Source organism: Takifugu flavidus, chromosome 2 (assembly GCF_003711565.1).
Source record: "Takifugu flavidus isolate HTHZ2018 chromosome 2, ASM371156v2, whole genome shotgun sequence".
In the NCBI taxonomy this organism is placed as follows: domain Eukaryota; kingdom Metazoa; phylum Chordata; class Actinopteri; order Tetraodontiformes; family Tetraodontidae; genus Takifugu; species Takifugu flavidus.
In genome coordinates, this window is record NC_079521.1 from 17,783,402 (window position 1) to 17,803,470 (window position 20,069).

General features: G+C 46.4%; 1 protein-coding gene across 3 annotated transcripts; it reads right to left on the reverse strand.

The window, feature by feature from the left end:
- Positions 1–422: 422 nt before the first annotated feature.
- On the reverse strand, positions 423–19,182 carry rnf111 (ring finger protein 111). Of its 3 annotated transcripts, XM_057014079.1 has the most exons (16): positions 19,034–19,182; positions 18,634–18,696; positions 15,142–16,101; positions 12,577–12,709; positions 8,920–9,074; positions 8,034–8,228; positions 7,463–7,857; positions 5,968–6,220; positions 5,508–5,871; positions 5,303–5,428; positions 5,124–5,229; positions 3,627–3,707; positions 3,400–3,495; positions 3,068–3,154; positions 2,579–2,682; positions 423–1,929 (listed from the first exon to the last, which is right to left on the reverse strand). In XM_057014079.1, exons 3-16 carry the CDS (start codon positions 16,016–16,018, stop codon positions 1,812–1,814), a joined length of 3,090 nt encoding a protein of 1,029 aa, XP_056870059.1. In that variant the 5' UTR covers positions 16,019–16,101; positions 18,634–18,696; positions 19,034–19,182; the 3' UTR covers positions 423–1,811. The 3 variants fall into 3 exon arrangements, with proteins under 3 accessions (XP_056870059.1, XP_056870067.1, XP_056870070.1); XM_057014087.1 differs by lacking the exon at positions 3,068–3,154; XM_057014090.1 differs by lacking the exons at positions 423–1,929; positions 2,579–2,682 and adding an exon at positions 2,693–2,901.
- Between the last annotated feature and the right edge of the window lie 887 nt (positions 19,183–20,069).

Sequence of the window (20,069 nt, forward strand, 5' to 3'; positions counted from 1 at the left end):
ACCTCAATCCTCCTTTTATATGTTGATATTTTCACTATTTTAACGAATTGTACTGAATTAGTACCATTATTGTAACAACAGTGCGGGAAAAAAGGAAACTCCCAAAAGACTTTGAGACCGAACTTTCTGGCCTGAATGTTGACCGTCGTTTGATCGTGTTCTGACTGAAACCCAAACATCTCTGGAGGGATCTGAGGAGTGCGACACCCTTCCTCGCTCTACATCGCCACACGTTACATTTCTTGCATCTGCCTCTCCTAAATTTGCCAGCAGATCATTAAAATATGACCCAAAACTCCCAAATCCATTAAACCCGGTCGCAGAGAATTAACTCGGCTCCGAAACTTGACATTCAAAGGTTGGAATTTAAATACTGGATTTCCATTCAGAAAAATCTCTAAAAGAAAAACAAAAGGAGAGACTCAAGAGTTATCCAAGTTTATTAATATTATTTTTAAAACTAATATAAATCCCACAGAATATGATCCTGATGCCTTTCAATGGGTTCATGGATACCTGCTTTAAGTACTGCACTGCAACACTCCATTCAAAATGTCACTTTTTTGTCATTTCAAATATGGATCCGTGGACACACATGGCCTCAGTGCACCGTCAAGTTCACTAGTCTCCTATTTTCTCTATTGTGCAAGAATCTGCGCGCGTGTTAGTGTTTTTATCTCGGCAACAGACACAGTGGATTCTAAAGTCCAAAGACAGAAAGGATGGCGGCTCAAAGGAAGAGAGAAAAGGTCGTTATTTCTGGTGGAGGTCGGGAGGTCGCAGGCTTGTGTTGACCTGAGAGCAGGAAGTGGACCGCAGGAAGTCAAGCTGACGTCAAAATAAAAGCTTCAGGGCGGCGCGACGGCTGTCACGGTTGGACAGAACAGTTTGGGGGGGGGGGGGGGGGGTTCAACATTCTTTCCCGGGTATCTGACGTACACCGGGTGATGACAGCAGTTTCTCTGATAGATGACAGTGATATCTTTTTCTTTTCTTTTTTTTTTTAAGAGGGGGAGCAAAGCATGTGCATAACCTGGGACTGAGGTGAACATCAGAGTTTATTCCACTCTAGAAATACTGGGTGTGCACTAATACAGCAGCTGATCTGTTAACATATTATCCCTAGTTAGGAATGTCTTGGTTTACTTAAAAAAAACAAACAAAAAAAAAACATCTTCACTAACAATCCACATCTTCTAAACATGAACTAATCAATACAATGATTGGTAAGATGAATCCTGCAATGTTTTGCTTTTTTTCCGTTGTTTTTTTTTTTTTTAATCTTCTTAAAAGGAGGTCGTCATTCTATCCTAGTAAAGCAAGGCATTAGGTTTACAGAAATGCATCTTTACCAGAGCAGCTCTCCCCACCGGCAGCGCGTCAGGCCGCGTGCGCCCGCCTCATTTGTGCAAAGAAATGCATCGCAAGGAAACATGCAGAGGAACAAAACAAATATGACATCTGAGGAAACAATCCAAAGCTACATAAAAGCTTCATAAATACAATAAAATCTTGGAAACCTTAATGCAGATTCCTAGCTGTTGTAGCTAACGTGTGGTAGCTGGCACTCCAGCCCTCGGGGGGGGGGGGGGGGGGCGCTGCTGTCTGTTCGTTTGTTAGTCATTTACTATATTCTTGTCCGAGTGGAGCTGCGCAGGAAACTCATGCCATCTTTGGTTGACTGCAGTACTGAAGGAGAAAATAACGTGATCTCAAAATAAACCTTCAACAAAAGGGCGTGTTAGTTTTAAAAAAAGAAGAAGAAGAAGAAGAAGAAGAAGGAGAAGGAGGAACGAAAAATGACAACAGCATCAACTCTCGGTGGACAGCTGCGCCTCGATGTCCACCCTGCAGATGGGGCACTTCTTGTTGGTGACGAGCCACTGGTCCACGCACAGCTGGTGGAAGAGGTGCATGCACGGGAGCCGTCTGGGGGGGACACAGACCAGGCGTTAGCACTCGCGTTCACCCGGCCTCCGCGCACGTCTGATGGGGTAACGAACTGAGGTGCAGGTAAACCCGATAACGCCATTTTGAAATGGTGTCCGAAATGTTAGCGAGCGTCGCTGGACCCTATGTAGTGCGCTCAATGTAAACAGCCAATGTAAAAGACACATCGCCACCTAGTGGTGGGGAGGACATAAACCAGGACAAGGACGCTTCGATAAGGGAAAGTCTAATTCTGAAGTGCATGCAAGCGTACGGGGAGGTGCACAAGGCGTTTCCGTGAGGAATAAACACTAATAAAGGATTTTAAGAGACAGTTTCTCCCATTTCTTTAAAAAAGAAGAAAATAAAAACGTGTGGGTGCAGTGTTTTCTACATCCAGCAGGGGGCAGAAAAACCTGAGGGAAAAACTGAACAAGTGCCAACGTGCAGCTCCATGAGGGTTGTAATTTTTAAAGCCCCCTGGGGTCCTCCTGATTACCAGACCTTTGGGTTTTAAAACATAAAATACGTCTCAAGAGGAGCTGGGGGGGGCGAGCCATCAACACGTCTCTGTGTTCACACTCAAGGACGCACCCCTGAAGTCATAATTGAACAGCCAGCAACAAAAACCCAGGAGGGGAGTTATTACCTGACATCCTCCCCCTCCTCCAGTATGGAGAGGCAGATGGTGCATTTTTCCTCCGTGTCTTCATCTGCCCCCTCCTCTTCGTCCTGTTTATCGTGCAGCTTTCTCTGTGAGGGGGAAACGTCGGAAACGTGACTTTCCAGTGAAAGTGGCGCCGGTCGGGTCTGCGACAGCATTGTAGAGGCTTTTCAATTCTGAGTTAACTTTCTGCTCAGCTAAAAGGGTGGATTAACTTTACAAGTGCATATTACACTTACAGCGACAACAACAACAACAACAACAAGGCTGCTCAGGAAGAGGCAGAAATGGCACAGGACTATTAAATTCTGTTGGCGACAGAGATAATGGTCATTTTGTCCTGAAAACTATCACAGTCATCCTAATCAAAGTTACTCTAGAGCCAAATTCCCTGGCCCCCATGGCTAACAGTAACATCCAGGCTACATTTGAGCAGAGACATGTTTCCAGATTGACTTGTTGGTTATTTCTCACCGATTCTGGGGTTGCGTGCATATTTTTCCCAATAGATGCCCAAGCTTCAGGGGTTAACTGTGGGTCAATGTCTCTCTCCAACACCTTCTGTATTGGGTGGCAGGGCATTAGATTGCTTATTCAGTAACATTTGGAAAGCCCTAAGGAACAGTTTCCCCAACAAACTCACACACTACAGTATTTCTGCTACATGATGGCAAAACATCAGACATTTGAAATGAGCACAAAAGACCACTATGGACTCTGTCCCAGAGGTTCCCGTTAGACATGCACCACATACACAGTCTACTCATTTCCAATGTGCGGGTCACAGAGCAGGCGAAGCGGCTCACCTTTTTATATTTGTGTGGGTACGTGCACCTCTCTATGGTTCCCTGAGAGGCTCCTCGGTTCACAGTCCCCAATCTCTCCTCTAAATGCAGCAGGTCCTGATAGGAGACAAGATTGAGGAGCCTCAGCCCAAATGGCATCGCAGAAGCTTTGAAAATAGTCCCTTACTTCATGGTCATGGGCCAAATCTGAAGACGTTACCCAGAAAAGAATCAAATGGTTGCCTCACCTCGTAGGTTCTTCCAAAGCCAGTCATTCTGGATGAGATGTACCGGATGTGTGGATACGTCAGCTCCGATATGCCAGTGTGCTGAAAGGAAGCACCGAAAACACACATTGGTCATCGCGGAGGAACCATTTCACAGAAATACAAGCAGAAATTCTTCTTAAATGAATACATGTGGCACCCCTGGGCAACAAGTCGCCCTTCAGGGTCAGGGCCCGTTTACCATCATCTTTAGGAAAAGGCCAGATGATGCAAACCTCAAATACCAACGTATATAACAGCACTAACCCTACAGAGCAGGAGGAGACTAAGCTGGCAGACCAGAATGTTACTAATGGCAGCTCACAGGGCCAGTGGAGGTGAAGATAAGGTCTGAAAGACTGAGAAAATATCTGATATGGGAGTTAGAAGAGGTCACGGTTCAACTGTTCAGCTGCACCTGTCCTGTGTCCTCCTCACAGAATTCAGCCCCAGACGTCCGCAAACATCGACGAGCTTCAAGCATTTTGGAAACAAGTTGTGTGGAGCCTTCAAATTGGCAGCAATTCAAATAATTACGTTTGGAGAACAAAGAGGAACGAACGTGTTGAAAAGAACGCCTGTCCATCTGAAAGCACAGCGGGTTGATCCATCATGTTCTGGGGTTTCTGCTGCAGTCACGCACGAGGAACATTTCACAGGAATAATGGATTCGATTAACCTTCACGATTTATAAAAGCAAAAACCACCATTTGGTGGGAAGAATGGGCAAAAGCCCCTTAAACAAGAACTGGAAGCCTCCTGGCGTTTACAAGCTGTGGTCGTGGCCAAAGGGGGCGCTATAACCTTGCTGTCATTTCATGTGAAAAAGGTAGAAAATGCAGATAAATAATTGATGATAACCTGGTGATTGCTGCTCCAAATTAGATAAAGCGGCGGTATAAAAACCTATTCTGTTATATCCAACACCCATATCATTATATGGCTTCGGTGCACGTGGCAGCTCTGGGGTTCGAAGGGAAAAAAATCCTTCCAAAACAAATTAGAGGGGTCTCCGAAGGCCTTCATGTGTGATGATGAAGGTCAAAGACAGATACAATTTAAAGCTAATGAACTCTGGAGAATGTTCATCAATATTCAGCTGCACATCCAGGCTCAGCGTGCACGCTGAATTCTGCTGGCGTTCAGAATGTGGAAAACAGCAACCCGGAATTCCCGCACGCATTCTTTGAGGCTAAGGAGTAAATCTGATTGAAACACTGAAACAAAAATATCAGGACACGTATTTCCCCGGTTCTGTCTGAAGGATTGTGGATTTGTCGAGTTTGTACTTTAAACGCCCAACGAGTTGCGATTAACTGCTGATGCATTATTCACGCGGGTGCCCAAACCATCCTTGAAATAAGTAATCTTATAAATAGGAGGCCAAGAGCATTAATCTCATTCCAACTTTGTTAAGTAGTGATTGTCTTTTCTCGTTTATGCTAATGTTTGCACGTGTGCTCTGGGTTGGACTCTCACCATGAAGGGGAAGTGGTGCAGTCTGGGGGCAGGGTGGTAAGGGGGCAGGTGGGAGTGCAGGTGCCCTGAAGGAGCATATGGCGCCACAGTCTCGAGGCCCAGCTCCCTGTTGATCAACACAGTACAAGAATTCAGTCTTCAGCGTACGACGGCCCAGCTGCGCTGCGCCCGATACCGACCATGCTGTCCTTTGCTCGGGCTGACGAGGATGGGAAGACATAGTTTGTGGCACGTGGATGTGGTGTCCGTGGCCGTAGTTGGGGTGCATTCTGTGTGGGTGCGGCGGTGGACGCTCGTGTGCTCGTCTGGAGGTAAAGAAAGATGCAAATTTATGTACCGAGTCAGGAAAGGGAGGGCGAGAAGGTCAATAATGGCGGTACTCACGTCGGATGCTGCATCAACCTGCGCCGCTGAACCTCCATCCTCTGCAGCATCTCATGCTGATGGAGCCTCTGCACCGAGGCCCCCAGTGCGGGTATGTGGTGCGGCAGGGTCTGGTGGTCTGTGGGCAAGTGCTGTGCCAGGGCTGCGCCGGAGCCAGAGAGGTGGTGGGTGGACAGTGGAGGTGGAGGTGCGGGGGTCATGGCGTGGCCAGAAGGATGCGACGGTAGGGATGGATGAAAGGTCACCGTGTGGGGAATCACATAATCGCCCTGTGCTGGCGGCTGAGACGTGAGCTGGGGAGTCCCGTGAGAGTGAGGACAAGACGACGAGGGCTGATGATGCAGTGAGCGTGCTAGAGGGCCATCTGTGCACAAGAGAATGGGGGGGGGGGTCCAGAACAGCTTTAGAAAGACTAAAGAGGAAATGTGAAAAAGCAGCATGTCCTGTAGCTGCCACTTACATGAGGGGTGCATATAATGTCTGCAGGGCTGGGGCTGGGTTTGTGGCTGGGGCTGGGCCACCACTGAAGAGCTGAAGGAGTCCACCACAGCTGGCTGGCTGGGCCCCGGGATGGCTTGAGAAACGTAAGGTGGGGGCCGAGAGGTGGAGCCTGGGCAGCATGGATCAAAAGCTGACGTACTGCCATGGAAACTAGCCCCGCCGTTTCCACCGCTCCTGATGCTGCTGCTGCTCAGATCCACTGGCAGGGTTTGCTGTAGTGGCAAGAGAGAAAGGATTGTAAAGAAGGATAAAGCAAACTCCTCCAGAAGCCCTAATGTGTCATCCTTTGAGATACAGCCGCACCACAGAATTCACTGCATTTCTTTTTAGTGGAACAACAAAAGCTTTCAGTATCTAGTCTAAATGGGGGAACAGATATATTGAGCAATGAAAGTGGAAGGCAGGATGATAAAGAGTAAATAATAAATGCCATCTCGAGGCCTTCACATCCATCTTTGAAGCCACATCAGGAAATAATGACAACAACATTCTCCCCTCTGGTGCATGACAGCTCATTGTGCCAACAGAACCGGACTGAGCTGCAGACAGCTGATCAGGTGACCCACTGCAGAGACATGGGTTACGACACACAAACGGGGGAGAATCAGCGTGGAACACTGCCTACAGTACGCTACGCACCCAAGACTTACAAGGACAACTTTCAACCCTTCATATATAAAAAGGAAAGATAACATTTATTAGGTTACCAACACATCTGGGCCAATCAAAACAGACCGCTTTAGATCGTGCAGTTGACATTTTCTGTTATTCAGCCTGCAGGCAGAAGGCGGATCACAGTGGAGCCTGGACGGGTTAGATCCAATGTGGGTCGACAGACACTGCTGTCTAACCATGTCAGGTGTCAACAGCATCTCCAAAAGCTTGTGCGGGACGAGGGTCCGGTTGGTGGAGCACAAGGAGCTGGCAGTCAGTCAAGATCCAGAGGCTCATTGAGTCCAGTGGACCCGCCAGGACCCAGAAGAACCAGTCACCTGTTGAGTTCTGCTGCTTTGTTGAATTTTGCTATGACCGGTTTATCGATAGCCGTGTCTGCATCCATCATCGCTAACGTTACCCTGCAAACAATCCTTTACCATTTTCTACTACGCTTTAATCAATATTCTGTGGGGAAACATATTGATAGTCCAAGAGCACCCCATCAAATATGGTCTCAGTACTCAGGGTATTGATATCGGTAGACTTAAATTATGACACAAATAGTCACTGAATTATTTACAGAATTTTCAAGCCGTTTGATTGGTTAAAAAGTAACACATGTTGCCACTCAGACACATAAAACAGCCTGTTTTACAACCCATGGCACTTATTGAGTGTCTTGAGCAGCACAGTGACACAGTGTATAATTAATGATGTCATTCTCCAAGAGAAAGGCCAATATGCGACCTCATTTACATATTAAGTACAGGAGGGTGTGTTTACTGGACCGGGCCTACCTGGTCATGGTAATGGCCTGTATTGTTGCCGCTAGTACTGATGTTGCCGCTGCCGACTCCAGCACACGTTGCAGGCAGAGCGGTGGGCCGCTCCACGGTGCAGCTCGACTCCTGAAAAGGCAGGGTGCCCGGGGGCTGTGGCGCCGGGTGGTGAACGTGGTGGATGAAGTGGTGAGTGTTGCTGTGGCTGTGGACGTGACTGTGGCTGTGCTGAGAGCCACTGGTCTGTTGAGAGGACGAGGCCTGCATGCAGCTTGAATGCGAGTGGCTTAAGGACAGGTGACCAGGGGAGGGCCGCCCACACGGGGAGTGCTGCTGGCAGCAGGAGGGGAGTCTGGGCATGGCTGTGCCTGCGTTCTCCCCCGCTGCAGCTGACAAGCTGGGTCTGTTGTCATCTGGACAGAATACACGAAGAAAAGATATAAATAAAGGGGCTCTGAAGGGGCGACTCAATATAAACCACTCTAATGAGCATCAGCAAAAGAAAAGGAAAAATATCTTTGAACAGGCCTCAGAGCAAAGGTAATAAATACTCCAACAACTGGTTTGATGGTGTCGTGTCCAGTCTTACCCTCTGTGGCTGTACGATTAGAACCACTTGGCCTCTGTGTGTGCATATTTTCAGGTATGGAGCCCGAGCAGCTAGTGGAGGGACCTGGGGCATCATTGAGCTCTGAGGTAGAGGCATGATGGGAAGATAATGATGAGGATGAGCCGACTGTTTGAGACGGAACGCTGCCAGAGGTTGTTGGCACAACTGAGAGTTCTGGGAGAGAAAGAGGTGACGATTCAGAAGCAAACCAATTTATAAAAGTACAAATATTCTGTTGATGTTCCGGTGTCCCGATTTTAAAGGGGGAACGCCAACAACGGCTATAATGTGTGCACTGCACAAGGTTAGCAGTCAAGGAAAAGGAGGAGAAGGCCTCATTAGCATCCAAGCATGAGCTCGCGGTTCACTTTTCATATTTCCAAATTAATTGACCCTCTTTCTCTGAAGACATGCAAACACTCTCCCACGTTACAGCCACTGCTGCAGGCTGATGGAAAATGACTGAAGCCCATTTTTGTCTGGGTACTAGTTCCATGTTGATCACAGTTCGTGTGAAAAACAATTCATTGCTCTGATTAATGCATGCGACTCCTTCACCATAACTTAAATCTGGCTCCAATCTGCCAAACTGGATGTGACATAATACAGTTTGCAGCCTTTCATCATTTAGGCACTTAGCCAGGGAACCACAGACATAAGTGTTGACATATGTACAGCAGAGTGATACACCAACAGAGCAACGCTGACACAGGAAAAGCAGAAATTACAAATACAAAACACATCAGCTGAATGGTTTGATGATCATTTGAGAATGGGTGGAAAATGGCTGTTTAAAAAACGCGTTAAAAAAAAGAACAAAGGAAATGTAAAAGGTTGCTGTACATACTGTAGCGCTTGCTCTTACCATCTTCATCTACAGTGAGGTCCACCACCTCCCCTGCGCTCTGACGTAGTGGCTGAATGACGGTGGAGAGCCTGTGACGACCACGGGGCTCCTGAAGACGATTCTGGGAACAGCTAGAGTTCCAAATTCTGCCGAGACCCCCCGCAGAATGCGACCTGCAGGCATGCACGCATTGAGAAAACAAATTGATTAGAGCACACAACAGAAAAGGTCACTCAGGCACATTTCACATCCACGCGCTCACAAAGTGAATAAACGTAAATGTCAGACATTTTTATCGGACTCACGGCTCATATTATTATATATTCTCCAAGAACTGCAGTTGTAGCTGCACTCAAAACCTTCCCCGCCCTCCTCCTTTTAATTTTCTCCCTGGGTCTTGTCACTCAACCCCTACTTCTGCATGACTGCAGTGAGGGGCTGAGGAATAGTCACATTTACTGCACAGCAAAGTGCTTAGCAGGGGGATAAGCTCCAGGGACAGGGAGCTGGTGCCTGTATGGCAGTGCCGTAAAGCTGGAGACGCGGAGCTTTGGAGCAGGGGGATTTTACCGTTGCATCCTGACAGCACATGAACAGAAGAGAAAGGCTGTAAAAATATAGGCTCCTCTCCAGTATAGCCCAGCGTCAGTGGTGAGGAATAACCAGTGCTTGAACTATTTCCTCCCTGTGTCTGTTTCCCCTCAGATCACAGACACGATTACTCACTCTTTTTCTATTACTACATTACCTTAACAATGCTGAATTAGCTTTGTAAAAGGATTTTTAATTTAATAGTTGGTGATGACTCAGAGTTAATGTAAAAAAGAGCATTCATTATAATCTACTGCTCATTATGCAGAAGAAGCTGAAAGTGTTTGAAGGAAACGCCTTCCCTCTTGCCTTCTGTGATAAGGGGGATTCCCATTAGCTCATAATGTTTCCTTCCAAATTAAAATTCCTGCTAGACTTGCTGCACAACACAACTGGAACAAAAGAGGAAAGTTATCGTTCAAATACACAGACTCACGTCTGAGGCTGAACATGCAGTAGTAAAGGTGGTGAAGCAGAGGGGGGCGCATTATGGCTGTGTTTTGGATGTAACTGGACTCCACACGTCTGCTGCTGCCACTGAGGAGCAGCTCCTGTCACTAGGGGGTGGGGGGGGTTCTTAATTAAGCAGACCTGGGATTATTTTGCAAATATCTGTTTACCACCGTGAACCCCTGGGGTTTGGGCAGGTAGCCAAGAGTCAGCCAGCACATTATAAACAGGAACACTGAGGGAATGAGTGACTTGAAGGTGCACTGTTGGATCTTGCATGTTTCCCATGCCATTTAGTTTTTTTGTCTCAAATCTTTGGCCTTTCTCCTTGATCCGCTAGCTGCCTCCCCCACAAAAAGCACAGCCCCTGGACACAACATGGGACATAGAGTTAAAAAACACGAGGGGGGCAGGCTGTGCACCCAAACATAAACCACTTTCCAGCCAAGCACCGACAGGACGGTGAGAGAAGGGGGGGGATTCGTGCCCATGCAGATAAAAATATATATTTACTCACTGAACAGTTGGAGTTAGCAACATTAGCATAGCCCAGATCTGATTTTGATGCACACTCGTGACATTTAGGAAACAGTGGTGGGAGGGGTAAAAGTGCTCAAGTGACGTCATGCACGCTCGTACGTTCGGATTAAAGCAGATGCAGGACTGTTTCAGAGTAGAAAACATTCACAGGTAGATTAAATATTTATTTAAGTTGCTATCAGCAAAGGGATGGTGCTGGAACACTGATGTTTAATGTCTCCCGCCATTCGCTGCATCGGCGTACAAATGACATCACCCTCGATTGCACGTGGTTAATAATTAAATCCCATATTACAGGCTCTGCAAGAGTCATCGTCTTTTAAATTATTTTACATGAAGAACTGGCTTTGAGGCTGTGGAGAGGCAGCTACATGAAGTTATTATGCTGGGGAGAGGCTGAATTTTAATTAGTCAAACTGCAGTTCCCGAACAATAACGAGAAAACATTTAAAATGACAATTAGGAGCGACATTTATTGAAACAGAGAGGAGAGGCGCACGCGTGACTGGAACGATCCGTCTGATGTGGACGACCTCGCTGGCTTCCAATCAACGCACATCACGACACCATTTTCAGGAGCAGTTTTACATAAATGATGCACCGAGCTGACCCGTTAGAATAAATGTTAGGATAAAAATATTTCCCCGGGAAACAGTGGTGGCCTTATAAAAGCTGTTGTGTCACTTTGTAGGTTAAAGCCGACGATTCTAGTGAACATTCTCTTGGCCTGTGATTCCCCACCCTCTTCCTCTCCTGCTGCCCATCCCCCCCTCTGGTGAAGCTCATCCCGACATTTTCTGGTGAACCGGAATGTCTTTTACAGGGAAACAGGCTGATAACTACAACCACAACAGGCTCCAGGCTTGGTGGAACCACCCCTGGTACAATAACATTGTCAAACATTTAGTGGTCATTTAGGGACTAAGCTGTATAATGGGGTTAAAAAAAGATTCCCCTTAACATAATTCTTAATGCCAACAAGCCTCACTTGTCTTCTATGTTAGCAATGATGAGAGATCATGACACTGACGTTATGATATGGTTTGTTCACATATTTTAAACAAATTCTACCTTGAAGCCACCGTCTGCTTTAGCCCAAGGCTGAACTGCTGGAATCCAGTTATAACAACTACATTACATGCCATTATCAATATTGTGTTGAGTTGGTAAAACAGCTTTTGGCAACAAGTTTAGCTTATTCTGCAAGTATTTACATGAATTTGAAATGGAGATTTTTTCGATTCAGGGGTCCAATTTCTGGGCGGGAGGATGAATTTAAAATCATTTAAAGACTCAATAAACCTTCAATGCCTCACAACATGCAACTCTTGTTTTATGAAAGAATTAATAAAGGCTCCAAGCAAGACAACCATGTGGTCCAACCATGTGGTGCAGATGTTTGAGCAGAGAGAGCTCCACAACGCGGTCTGATCAAATGGACACTATTACGGTCTGTTGTTGGTTTTGTGACTTTAAGCATCATTTTCACTATTTGTTCCAGCTTACTTTAAACAAAAGAGGATATTTTAAAAGTACGGCCGTCGTCTACTGTATGCAGACAATGAGCTGGCTAGTTAGCCACCAGTGCTAACGCTATGCTCCCCATCCTGCTTCTGAGTGCAAAAATTCAACATGTCAGCAACATTTGAGCCAGTTCTTGTTGGCTAAAAAGTCGTTTTTTTATGTGTTGCAATTGTGTGACGCGTGTTCCCTTAAGTTGTGCGTGTGTTTTTCTTAGCAGCTTACCACAGCTTGGACCTTGGAAATAGTACGAATTTGCCGTCAACTGTAATAAAGAATTTATTACATCACGATTTCAGTGTTTTCTGTTAAGACTCTGGCAATAAAAGTACAACAGTACAAACATTGATCAGAGATGTTTTGGTCCAATGATGGGATACCGGTGCACCACAGCTGTGTTGTGTTTGCGTCACACTCCAATGAGCTCACTAGCGTCGCAGACCACCGTGCAACGAAGGCCCGACACATGTTACTCAATCCTATGAAGCCCCACAGACACTGTACGGTGTTGCGCCACAGAGCCCAGGCACGGTGGGACGCGCCATGACACGTAAACACAGTGGAGACGCCTACCTGAAGCCATCACCGACCGTGACAATTTCCACCTCGCTGTCCGTCGACGTAACGTTGATCTCTTCGCTTGCGGGGATAGCAGGAGCCGGGGCTGGCGTCGCCTCGATCACCACCACATCCTCGTCTAAAGCGCCTGCACAACAGTCACAGGGGTCAAGGCTCAAGCACAAGGTCTGGGTGGAGAGCCAGCAAACAGATCAGAATAAAGCAACCAGACACTTTTCAATGATTTCCTTGTTTCATCTCTGATGACTCTGCATATAAGGTGCAAAAATCACGACTAAAACGCTCTCATGATGCTTTTGCTCAAATGAGTTGATGCCACCACTTAATGAGTTAAGTAATGCATCCCTCTATGGACTCATCCCACTTTACAGAGGCTAAAGGAGGACGATAGAGCCTCTTCCCTCAGTAACACAACATACATGTTAATGTTTAATTCAAGACTTCGATCTATAGGTTGAGTTCCCCTGAACTAGTTTAAGAGATTCAGAGCACTTTGTGTCTAACTTGTGTCGTGTGTAGGTGAGATGATGAGTGTGAATCTAATGATCTTCCACATTCCAAGGTTAATCTCAGACTGAACTTTAGCCGTATTTAAGTACAGCTGTTTATTAGGAGTCACGATAAACGATGGGACAATAACCCGTCTCTGTAATCCAACCCTGGCCCCCACCGCACTGCTTCAGCCGGGTCTGTGGTCACTACGGAAGCCTGGAAGTATCAAAGCTTTGGAACAGAGGGAAAACGATCACATGGATCCTGATAACAAAAGCACGGTATCGTGCGTGCCGGCCCAGTAGTCGGCACTTCCTCTTTACATGGAGAGAAAAACATGTTTTCAAAACGTCCATGCAAAAGCTCACAGATTAAGGAGCTCCAAGCAAACGCAACACAACCTCGCCATTGTCGTCACCGTGTAAAGGGGTCCGTAGTCGTGGTCTCTCTTCCCTTCTCCAGACCGGTTTGATCCTTGTTTTGACTGGAGCTGAAGCTCATTTGCCCCAAACTATTCCAGACAAGGCTTTCTTTAAAAACATCTTCACATCTAATCTGGCCTCTCTGCAACTAGTGAATGATTCCACAATCAACCAATCATTCATGAATACTTTAATAATGTAGAAAATGGTTGACTGATGTTTGGCAGATGCAGCTTCAACGCAGCGTCACTCTTCTCTTCGATCGATGAGCACCTCCAGTCCAAATTGCTGTTAACAGTCCGCTGCGCAGCGGTAAAGACGGTGTTTTTGTGCACACAATCGAGCCCCTGCCAGGCCAGTGAAGTCCAGAACTCCCCACAGTCATTTCTATTCCAACGGCCTCCAGGGAACGGCTGCTTAGCACCCACTGCAGGTCTAATTGCCTCCAACCCTTCTTGTGCTTACACAAACAAGGAATCCTTTCTCACCGCTCTCAGTGAGCGCAATTAAAACCAAGATTGCAACTGACATGATGAAACAGTCGCTCTATTCACTTGGAGCAGGAGGCCTAGCACATTTTTTAGAGACCAAGATGATGATGCATTAATCAAAATGTTCCATCTCAGAGGCCGCGCTCCACTTGACAGTGCTTAATCAATTCCTTATTAAATAGTTGGACCATTTATTCTCCACAGGTGTGACGTCCATATGCGTTTGGATATGGGTGAAAGGTCACTAACTAGAACATAAATGGGGTCTATATTGTTCTTTATGTTCCATTTGTCTACAGAGGAGAGTTTATGGCTTCGTGACACACCTGCTGTGACGGAGCACATTAACACAGCAGGTTTCATCACCTGCCTCCTTCCCTTTTTCCATCGCTGTCAACAAGGGCAGAGTTTTTCCTCAGAGATGTTTGGTCTCTATGCAGCGCTGCCACTTGGCGACCTCGGAGTTATCTTCCCTTCTACCTCTCACCATAGAAGCACAACCGACCTTCTACTGCGGTTTAACGGTAACTTACGTCATGGGGCGCCGCGTTAATGCTCGTCCTCTTTGCCAATAAAGCTACTTTTGAATGATTCAATCTATGTCTTGTTTCTCAATACTACAAAAGGCAAACAGGACATTGATCAAATCACTCAAAACGAGCGTTTATATGGTTTTGGGTGCAACTTGGGATCACTTGAAATGAAAAGCTTACTACCAAAAACACATAAGAAGGTGATTCATAAATATGAACCATTGCATTAGTTAGGTAAAGTTTAATACGCCACCCGTCGGTGTGTTGTGCAAGCAGCGTGGAACATCTGGCCTTCTGTAGCAGAAGGCATTCCTGTTTTAGCTCCACTTACCAATTCATGTTGCATTAATGTACTTTGATTAAAATATGATCATTTATGGAGGCTGGATTGATTGCCCCCCCCTCCCTTGCAGCATCAGTGTTGTTAGTGCTGCAGAAATAATGTCTACAACGTTCTTTTACCAACAGCTGGTTAAAAAAAAAAGGTAGATTAATATGTTTCCAGAGCTGCCACAAAATAGTAATGTAAGATCAAACAAGTATCATCATGTGCCTCAACAGAATCTTCATCAGTGTGGAGATTATGATGCGAAGCCATGGGAGTGGTGGTTTCTGAGGTACCTGTGGCAGCAGTAGCACTGGCGGGCTGGCTGTTGGTGCTGCTGACGTCCACGTAGAGCTCGTCTTCCGCCTCGGTAGAAGACTGGGAGGAGGAGTCGATGCTCAGATCGTCGCTGGAACTACTGGTGCTGTGGAGGAGAGCGTATTTCCTACGTGCGATGCTTTCGCGTTTCTTTCTCTGCAACAGCAGTCGTTCCTTTTGCTTCGGAGTCCGCTGGCCCCCTCCGGGAGCGGCTTTCACAAATCTCTTCCGATGCAGGGGCCGCCGGCTTCCCAAGCAAGGCCGCTTTAGAAGCACCGGTTCGGTCTCGGACCGCACCCACTTATGTGAGCGACTGCTTCGAGTTCGACCCAGAACAGGGCGCAGACTAATGCTGGCAGCTCCACCTGTGGCCAGGACAGGAGCCTTGTGTTGGCCGCCTGTTGCTCCAGCCTCTTCCTCGTCCTCCGAGCTCAGCGTGTCCGAGTCCCCGAACTGTAGACTGGAGGAAGGGGAGGAAGCACAGTCACTGAAGGAGGATTCGTGGTTGTTCTCGTCCTCACTGGGGTGCTGTAAAAGCTGCACCCTCGGACGCTGTGGGGCCAGTGAACTCTCGCTGAGGTGACCCTCCTTCAGTGAGCAGTCTGACGGCCCCGCCTGTTGGCCCTTTCTTTTTCTGCGGCCCGTGAGGCTTCGCTCTGAGTCCCTGTGCGTTTCTGCCTCCCTCAGGGGCAGATGCCTGGACTCACAAAGGGTGTCAAATTCACTACCTGCCTTCCCGATTACATCCATGTTGTTTGGGTAGTTCTTGGCTGCCTCCATGGACTCTGGGTTCACCAGCGGCTCCTTCAGATGCTCCTGTCTTCTGGGGGCCTCAGACGGCACTTCACTCTTCATGATGGAAGGTCTTTCCTCACACGGCAATCAACAAATTCACTCGCATCAGGTCCTTGGCATCCATTCACAGCATTGCAGAAAGCCTAACGAAATAAAGTAGAAATCAACAGTAAGTATGAAAGAAAATCCAAAAAAGGCCTGTTCAGGTATCAGCAATAAAGCTTTACTTCCAAACAGAAGAGGACACAACTACCTTAAACTAAATCTGTGGTATGATACTCATTGAGTTCTCCCTTTAATGTAGGTTGTGCAACTTAACAGTATAATGTTTATATTTGGGTTGTCTAGATTCATTTCTTGCTCCTGATCCAATCTCAATACGATACCGATCCGATACAGTTCCGATACACATGTGCACATGCGCTCACTTCAAGAAGGCTACATCAGAATTGTTACCAATAGCAAAGCAGCAATGTTTCACATGAAAAAACAGCCCACATCCAAGCTGGTCTTTGCTTTACAAGCCTAGTTTGGAGGTAGATGCCAGACCTCAACAGTCTGAGCATTTCTGGTCATTGGCCAGACAAAAACAAATACTAAGCAAAAGCGTCAGACTTGTTTTTTCACGTTTAAAAAGATAAAACTCCAAAGACATTGCAGCTGTTTCTAGCAGGTGCTGAGCAGTACCACAAACCCATTTACAACCGTTGCCATCAAGAAGCTGCCTACGCGATGCAGAAAGCCGAGTACTGACGCGGTTGGTGCGCCACCACTGTACCCACGAGGAAGTGGGGCCGAATCTAACGCCAAACAATCACCACGGCATCAAAATGTCAGGTTGTTGCAGTTGTTCCAGCCGGTTGGCGGTTTGTTAAGGTCGGTTTCTAAATTAGGCTTCACGATCTTTTGTGCTAGCATAGATTGAAACGCCTCCGCTAACCGTCTCAATTCCACCGGCAGGCGCAGTTCTTTGTTCACCAACATATCGGTCGCGTTTCTTCGTCAGTCTGATCCAATCCGATACCATCAGTAAGACGGGAATCAGTCTTATTCCTTTGGACCGGATTAGGACAACAGTAGTGATCGAGGTTACGTAACAATAGGTTGATTTATGAGCAAAATCCCTTGACTTTGATCTCTGGAAGATCTGGAAAATCCGTTCGTAATCAAGTTATTTGGGGAAAAAACCCAAGAACTGGCGGCTGTCACAACCTCCTCCCCTGGTGAAGGTAATTTAACCACAAAAGGCAAACCTTATACATGAAAGCTTACATCTGAGATTATGCTTTTAACCACGTAAATGGCCATAAGCAGCAGGTTGTAGTGCTGAATGAGATCAGAAAAAACCTGCATCTTAAAGTTAGGACCCCTCTAAAAAGCTCGTATTGCTTTTATCCTGCAAGCGGCGTTTCTTATGGACGCTGTCACAGTCGTTTAACGCCATTCATCTCTCCCGAAGAGCGACACACGGTGTAAAAATCGCTACATCCAAGAAAATGAACTTCAGAAACTGTTTTTGCTTTGAGGGACACCGGTAACATAATCTCAAGAAAGACTGGTAACTCAAGCCCATTTCAGAAAGAGGAGTTCTTTTACACCGGGAGTTTGTTGCCACGGCAACCGACTCTTTGAACATAACCTTCAGTTGGAGCGAGTTTGGTTCATTAAGCCGCAAAACTGTTTCGTTTCTCCTGCAAGATCACACACACTTGGTGGGAACAAGTAAAAGTACCAGTCGTCAAGACGGAGTTGCATTAGGCTGATTTCCAGCCACCTCAGCGTGACATTATTTTAAAAATGCATCGAACCAGTTCGTTTAAGCCTTGCACGACAGACACAAGCTCATTTGTCAGTCGCCCATCGTCTGTTCATCACCTTACTTCTGCTGAGGGTCACAGGGGTGTTGGAGGGTGACCCGGCAGGAACACCTCCTGATCAGGACTGGCAGGAACACCTCCTGATCAGGACACGGCACGCTGCGGTCCCGCATTCATTGTTCAGTGCAAATATCTCGGTTACAGCGAGTGCAAACCAAAGTAACAGCAGCCAGCCTCCACACAAATCCCATTTAAGCGTGAGAGGCTGGTTGTCCGCTCAGGTCAGTACCTGATGCTGCATCTGTGAGGTTCTAGCACCGCCTGTCATTCGATCGGGGCCAACATCTGACACGAATAAAGCACATTTTAGCAACTTGAGGAGTGTCGTGCAGGAATCCAACGATTGGTTCCAAATAAGGCAAAACGAGCTTATGTCGTTGCGATTCGGAGGGTGATCGTGAGTGTCGAGGCGGATGTTGAAGCAGCCGCAGAAACGGCAACATTGAAACCGGTCCGACCGAGCCGCTGCCCTCCGTCCTCCCTGCGCTTCCTCTTTGCTACATCAAACCACTCGGATCGGGCAATCACACGGCGAAATGTGGTAAATCAGCGTGACATTCGAGCGTAGTTCACACAAGGATGTTTCCAACAAGCTCAGCCGTCCGTTGTCCCACAAACGCCGCTGAAGCGACGGTGGCCGGATGGGTCGCGTCGGTGCTGAACCACCGTATAAGACTGTCAAGTGTGGTAAACTTTATACTAAAGACGATCGCGGAAACGATCCCAGCGAAGCCAGAGTGGACAGTTAGCCCCCTTAGCACTACACACTGGACAGAAGACAACAAAGACGGAACATACCTGGGTTTAAGTCCTCCCTTCAGAATGTGTCACCGTCCTTTCTGTAACGCGTTAGGTGGAATCCTGTAGGGAAATAGTGGCATGTGTTGAAAACGGGGAATTGTCGACAGGTACCTCACGCTATCATTCACTACAACTAGGCGGGCCTGCGAAGAAATCCCACCGCAATGAAAATAGTGGCTGAGATTGTGACAACACAGTTCCGAGCTGAACCGACAGGCAAAAACGAAGGGCCCCGGATGGCTACGAGCTAAGCTAACATAAAGGCTAGTCCTACTTCACTCATAAAAATACGCGTTTACACGCAGCCATTTTGGCTCGCAAATAGGGCCCATAAATCCTTAGATTGTAGTACGGCCTTCCTGTTGGGTTTTAAATTATCAATATAGAAACGTCTCACTATTAGCCCTCGACGAAGTTGCCATCCCTGCCTTCTGAGGCATCCACTCTTGTTTACCCAGCAGGTCGCCTCTCCGGTGGCTACGACTACAACACGATCGCGCCTCTTATAGCCACACGGGGGCGCCAGATCGCCGGTTCCATTTTTCCATTTACGGCACTTTGCGACACATCCTCAAACTCGCCAATATTAAAGACAGTTAAGCACTCCTGCACCATTTATTGTATCTCAGCAAGTGTAATGTCAAAAACATTAACACAACACAAAAACATATTGTATTAATATTGTATTGTATTAATAAGTATTGTATTAACTGTGGCTGGACTTTCCGCACAATGTGGAAACGTTTTTGTTAGTATTTTGCATAGAACCAAATTTCTCGTTGAAACAAAATAAAATGCTGTATTGATTTAAATATAAGTAAATATATATTTGCATTTTATGTAGAATTTAAAATATTTGAGACTTGCCAAAGTGAGCCTTAGAGTCTAGTTTGCAATGGCTGACAAGATAATTACATACATTTGTAGATGTTCATGCAAAACCTTGTGCATCAGAATATATGATAGTATCCTTTGCATCTAAAATCATATGAGGTCGGAACAAATGGAAAAAGTAATAATCACACTAATTGTGCATAAAGGTTTTTATAAGGTTGCAAGAGTAGGAGAGCATAGAATAAACAAGGACATTGTCTCCCAAAACCAAGAGGTTTATTGTATACCTTTTTCAAATTAATTTTAAACAAAGTTTTCATATTCAAATTTTCATACTAGACTGCAATTAACAAAACACTTCAACCCGGGGAGCGACCAAACATTTCTGAAACGGGCACATTTTACACATAATGTATATATCGCTTATGTATATTTTGTTTCTACTCATTTTCTTTTATGCCTTGTGCATTTTTCCATTTATACTTTCTATCTTATCAAAAAATATAAATTGAATATTTCACTAAAACAGAAACTAAGGAACTTAAAGTAACTACAGTACTGAAGGTTCAGCTATTACAAAACATTGTTCAGTGGCTCTC